General features: G+C 50.4%; 1 protein-coding gene across 1 annotated transcript in view; it reads right to left on the bottom strand.

The window, feature by feature from the left end:
• The window catches only part of Grhl1 (grainyhead like transcription factor 1), a 29,716-nt gene that overhangs the window by 16,105 nt on the left and 7,506 nt on the right, over positions 1 to 6,105 (bottom strand). The window contains exons 4-8 of the mRNA XM_004642341.2: positions 4,223 to 4,613; positions 3,022 to 3,098; positions 1,387 to 1,543; positions 928 to 1,039; positions 731 to 864 (exon numbers count right to left, since the gene is read on the bottom strand). Coding sequence (XP_004642398.1) covers positions 731 to 864; positions 928 to 1,039; positions 1,387 to 1,543; positions 3,022 to 3,098; positions 4,223 to 4,613 — 871 coding nt within the window. The remainder of the gene's footprint in view (positions 1 to 730; positions 865 to 927; positions 1,040 to 1,386; positions 1,544 to 3,021; positions 3,099 to 4,222; positions 4,614 to 6,105) is intronic.

Raw genomic sequence — 6,105 nt, 5'->3', positions numbered from 1 at the left:
AAAAGGCAGAAGGGTTTTTTGGTTTTTTTGCTCCGAATGCCTTCAGGGCATGATTGGCTGGCTTAAGTTGTGGGGATCGAACCACAGCAACCTGAGCCTGACTGCTTTGTTGAAGCAGCCACTTAAAGAACTGAGCTAAGGGGCAGGGCCCCCCACCCCTGGGGAATTTAAATGAACGTTTCCATGGGGAGATGGAAGTCCAAAAAAATGAAGAAAAAGAATCAGAGAACTGCTGTAACAGAGGCAAGCTTAGACATATTCAGTTCAATCTGGGTCAAAATTAGGAAATTTAAGACCAGTGTAGTGGTGAGTGCCTGGAATCCCAGCCTGAGGCAGGAGAGTCACCAGTTCAAGGTTAGCCTACGCTACATAATGAGTTCAAGGACGGCCTAAAACACATAATGAGGTTCTGTTTTTTTTTTTTTTTTTTGAGGCAGGGTCTCACTATGTAGTTCAGATTGGCCTATGCAGTGCTCATTTGCCTCAAACTAGCAGGAATCCTCTTGTCTCAGCCTCTGGAGTGCTGAGATTCGGAGCATGTATTACTGCACCTGGCCAGCATCTCTTAAAAACATGTTCCTCAAAAACCACGCAGATGGGACCAGGTATCAGAGCGCTCACCCAGCATGTACGAGGCCCTTAGCCACTCCAGCATGGCCAAAAAGGTCAGGACGACCAGACCCAACGCTCCCGCGCCAGTTGCTAATGCTCTAGGCCAGCCTGGCTGCACCTGGGAGCCACTGCCTGGCCACAGGCCCTTGTGAGGGAAGCCAGGGCGGAACATGAGTTCCAGGAAGCCCAGGACGGGCTGTGAAGACCAGCGACTGGCAGAGAAGTGCAGGCGCTTTTGGCAGGAAGTGACCACTGCCAAAAACAACTGGGCGGAGAGAGCGGCCCTGAGCCCTGGACTGCACGGCTGGCTCTTACCAATGTCAATGCACCTTTGTTTCGCGGTGTGCTGCCGGGAGTGCCAGTACTTCCAGTGCCGCAGCTGATCCTCCCTGCTCTTGTCCTCAGCGAAAACCACCATGATCACGCTCTGCGGACACAGACACGCGTGAGCTGCACTGCACGCCCACCTACTAGAGTCTGCAGTGCAGCCTTCGAAGTGGCTTTGAGTAGTCACTCAGGGCGGCTTCAGACTCGGAAATGCCAGATCCTGGAGACATTGCTTTCTGTTGTTTTCACACAGGCTCTTGTTACACAGTCCAGACCAACCTTGGACTCACTCTGCAGCCCAGGCTGGCCTTGATCTTAGGGTGATCCTCCTGCCTCAGCCCCTCGAGTGCTGGGATGACAGGTGAACACCATGCCTAGCAGGAGCTGGGTACATCTGGGGACACTTGTTAAGCTTTCCCAGGGAACAGAAGCAGGGGCAGGACTTACTCGAACTTTGCTGATGGGGTGATGGACGCCTTCGGTGCTGCTCACCTCCTTCAAGGTGACAGGATAGAACTGGCCTTTGTTCAGGTATGTCATTGTGCTATCCCCTGGCTTCTGCCGAAGCGATTTGGAAGCTTCGAGGGTGTACTCGAAATTATTCCTGCAGGACAGAGAGGTGGCAGATGTTGAACCTCTGGTACAGCCCTGAAATGCCTCTGCGTGTTATTCAACCAAGACAGCCCCTGAGCCCCTTGGACTGTAGGTGGCACACGCTCCTTTATCAAGATGAAGACCCTGCGTGAGCTCTCAGCACCCAGAACCTTGAGTCTCCCGCATGGGGCCACGAAAACTTCTAAGCTGTGATGCCAACAGCCGTCCATTTGGAGGCTGAGGCCGTGAGGATGTCAGCAAGTGATCTCCATGGGACACACTGCCAGCCTGGGATTGATCTGGCAAAAGGGCAGAAAGGCAGCTGGAAGCCCTGCATGGGATGTAATGAGCTGGGCACAGGGGCACATGCTGCAAGCCCAGCACTCAGGAGGCTGAGGCAGGAGGATTGCTAGGAGTTTGAAGCTAGCTTGGGCTATATGTTGAACTGTTGGCCCCCCTGAGCTACACAGCAAGATCCTGAAGAAAAAAAAGAAAAAAAAAAAGGCTGAAATCTCTCTAGAAGGGCAGGCTGGCAGGCTGCAGTTCTCTTCACTTCCTGCCCTTATCCTACCATTCAGTCATGCCTTGTACAACTTCCCTAGGCCAGAGGTCAGCAAATCACACCATCTGTGTAAACAGAGTTCTTCTGATTGGGCCACAGGAGTAGCATGGCACAAGGAGATCACAAAGCATACTGCTAAATAACGTGTAATCAGAACACAGCTGTGCTGTGTGCGTGCCTCCTCTGCAGCCGGCTGTGCTCACGGCCCAGCAGGCAGTCACAGAGGCTGCCAGGTCCTCGGAGCATCACAGGTTCACATCTGACCCATTAGGGAATAGGGCGGCTGGCACGATCCCAAACCCCTAAATGTATCAAGGCGCTCAGAGAAGTCGCAACGCTTGGAAAATCCTAGACTTTAAAACCCTTTCTCTACTTCAAACCTAACATACAACAAAGCATACACACGCATGAAATGATACTCTTATCCCACACTCCTCAAAACCTGAAATTCTTCATACATGATCCCAGTAATTTGACAGTATTTCTTTTTACTACTTGGGGAAACTAAAATGCAGCTTTCAGATGAGCAAAAAATAGCTTTCATTTATTGTCTCACTAGCAAGGCTAATAAAAAATAAGGGCCTTGTCTACTCACTGTGAGCCTGCAATTCTCACCTGCCACTCTTGGAACAGAGGGGCCTCGAGATCTGTTTAATCCCCGTCTCTCCTTTCAGATTCTATCCGTCTACACCCCAGAGAGAGGCCGAGGAAGAAAAGGCACCACCACCAGAAGACGAGGGAACCGAAGACTCCAAAGAGCACAATCAACCATGTGGCAGCAGCGCAGGTCACTCCCTGGCCCGGTCAGCCAGCGGTTGGGAGAGGGGAAAGGGCCACCCCAAGCCACCTCCGATTTGTGAGCAACAAGAAAGGAACAGATCAGAAGTGCTGAAAAATGAAACATCCAATGAAGAGGCAATGATTACCCAGAAACACTGTCAAACACATAGTCCTCTGAATTCATGCCGGGCATCCTCAGGCTGAGATCCGGGGGGAAGAAAACCTGAAACATCAATGGGATAAGCCACAACGCTTTAACGTCATCAGGTTACTCCCGGCCAGGCCCTGCTGTGGCAAAGAGTGTGTGGCTTAGGGCAACTTATTACCCTTGCAATGTTCCTGTCTAAATCAACTTTTAGATGTATATTACGTTTAAGTTTAAAAAAAAATTGGAAAAGTGTAAGCTGGGTATGGTGGCACACACCTGTGATCTCAACACTCAGGAGGCTGAGGCAGGAGGATGGCTGTGAGTTTGAGCCCACCCTGAGCTACAGAGTGAGCTCAAGGCCAGCCTGGACTGCACAGCAAGATTGTCTACTAAAAAATAATTACAAAAAAAGTGTCTACTTTTATACACTATGCAAGAAAATTAAGACAATTGTGCATGTGCATCTACGAAACGCTTGGGACCAACAGCCCTTCTGTCTCTCCTACCCATCCCAATTCAGTTTCAACTCCAGAATCTGCAAACAAAACATCGTGATATCTGGGCGTTGGGGCCACACCAGGCTGGCGAGCACAGTGTGTTTTCTCAGGAGACGACAGAGCCTCTTCTTACTCCGCATGCTCAGGCAGAAGCTGTTTCCCCTCAGGGCACTAAGGATGGCTTCAGACGCCACGAGCCCCTCACTTTTACCTGCGCGAGATGTGCAGGGCTGGAAACGCTCGGAAGTGTTGTGGTGAATCTCTAAGTGCCACGGGGTGCACCTGTGCTCTGCCTGTCCCACCAACAAGGCAGACACCTGAGAAGGCGCCCACACTAAAGGCGAGTGGCAGGAAGCTCCTAGGGCCAGGGCACTGTCTGCGAACAGACCACGGGCACTGCTCTGTGCTCAGTGGAAGACTACGCACGAGCTGTTTCCTTCTGGAGCGAACCACTTAGCTGAAATCATAATTGTTAACTCAGCGGCTGGTAAGATTAGCCATGTGCCCCTGATAATAATTTCTGGATTTATAGGTTTAGCTTACAAGTTATACCCCAAGGGACTTTTCTCTTAAGAAAAACAAACTCTTTTTCTTCCTAATCCATCCATTTTGGGCCGAGTTTCAGGTTTACGTAACAAGGACAAGGTGGAACCCAATACTTAGACAAACACGGCAGCCTCCAAGACGCCGGGTTTCCTGTACCTCCTGCACGCCCTCCTTGAAGGGCTCAGAGAAGGTGGAGTCCGGGGTGCGTCGCTGGGCATTGGGGGGCTGAGCTCCAGAGCCGAACTGCTCAGTGTTGAGGTTCCGGTCGAAGACCACCACCCGCTCAGCGGGCTCGGGATGATACACAGCCGGGGGGAGCCCCACCGTGAAGCCGGGTGGCTGGATTTCTGTCTTGATGGAGTGGGTGGGCATGGTTGCTATGGAGACCGTGACGGTGGTGTCGGGTGCTGTCAGGTGGCTTCGCTTCTCGAGGCCCAGCTGGTTGCCATGGGGAAGGACGATGTTGAAGGGCACGTTCTTCAGGACTTGCACTCTGCTCTCGCCAGTAGAGATGAGAGACTGCTCCGTCACGCTGGGGACATTGTTCCTGTAAGAAAGGCAAAGAAAATGATGTTTTCACACTGCACACTCCGATCAGTCTTTGATGAGGTTTTTTCCTATTCTTGTGGTGACGGGGACCGGACCTGACCGAGGGATGCCTGTAAGCCGCGTCCCCAGCCAGGGTGCCATGGAGTAAGTGAATAAGGCACACCAAGATGGAGAAGGGCTTTAGGGCCACACAGCAAGCACCTCCCAAAGCCCAGGAGAAGCATTCAGTGGAAATATGGAGCATTCACAGCTTTGTAACTTTTTCATCTATTCATTTATTTGGTCTTTTTTTTTAGACAGGGTCTCACTATGCAACTCAGGCTGGCTTTGAGCTCACTTTGTAGCCTAGGCTAGTCTCAAACCCACAACAATTTTTCTGCCTCAGCCTCCTGAGTGCTGGGACTACAGGTATGTGCCAGCATGCCTGGGTCCTCTTATAAGCTTTATTTTTTCCCACAACCCTAAAATTCTCATGTTTTATTCTATATGTGGGCAGAACATGGTGGCGTTACACCTGTAATCTCAGCATGCTGGAGGCTGAGGCAGAAGGATCAACATGAAGTTGAGGCCAGCTTGGGCTATATAGTGAGATCCTGTTTCAAAAACACCAAAATAAATGAATCAATAAATAAAATGCTCTAAGACAGACAACTTTAAGACAGACAACTTCAGTTGAAACTGTCACCTTGAGCAAGTTATTTCACCCTTCTGTGGTCAGTCCTCACTAGAACACCGGGCGGGGTGGTGTCTGCCCTCCCCTGTGGCTGAGGGTGAGCCCAGCTATGGCACTAACTAGGGAATGGACCCTGCTGTGGGTCCTCCAGAGGCTGGAGCAGGCTTCACCTGGCCTGTTCTTCCTCGTACCCATGCAGACTGGTTTCCTCTTTCACCAAAAGAATACCTAGGGGCATGATGGACCACAGACATTTCCTGTCAAATTAATTTATATTGTTTATTATTGTGTATGTAGTACAGGGTCTATAGGGTCTCACTACACAGATTGGACTCGCAGTGATCCTCCTGTTTTCAGCCTCCCAAGCACTGGGATTACAGGCACGCACCACCACGCCCAGTCTCAATTGCTAGCACAGCATGATGGGGATCAAACCCGGGTCCCTGCGTCTGCCTAAGCAGGTGCCTTAATATGCTGAGCTATCTGCCAGCCCTTAATTTATATTCTAGACAATATAAATTGCGATTCCTAGTAAGTAATATGAAATGTGTTTTGAACTTTTTCTTGAAACTTTTTCTCTTCTTCTTCTTCTTAGATAGGGTCTTGCCAGGTAGCCCAGGTTGACTCTGAACTCACAGTGATTCTCCTGCCTCAGCCTCCCTCCCAAGTGTCATAGGTGTGTACCACCAGGCCTGGCTCCCCTTGAAATCTTACAGGCTGAAAACTTTAAGGGAAAAAGTATGTTGATAATCTTGTACATTTAAATAAAATTATTCAGGGGCTGGTGAGATGGCTCAGTGGTCTAAAGCACCTACTT

This window comes from Octodon degus, unplaced genomic scaffold (genome assembly GCF_000260255.1).
Source record: "Octodon degus isolate 3935 unplaced genomic scaffold, OctDeg1.0 scaffold00151, whole genome shotgun sequence".
Classification (NCBI taxonomy): domain Eukaryota; kingdom Metazoa; phylum Chordata; class Mammalia; order Rodentia; family Octodontidae; genus Octodon; species Octodon degus.
Note: the sequence above shows the minus strand (reverse complement) of the source record. Positions and strands in the feature narration are given on the sequence as shown.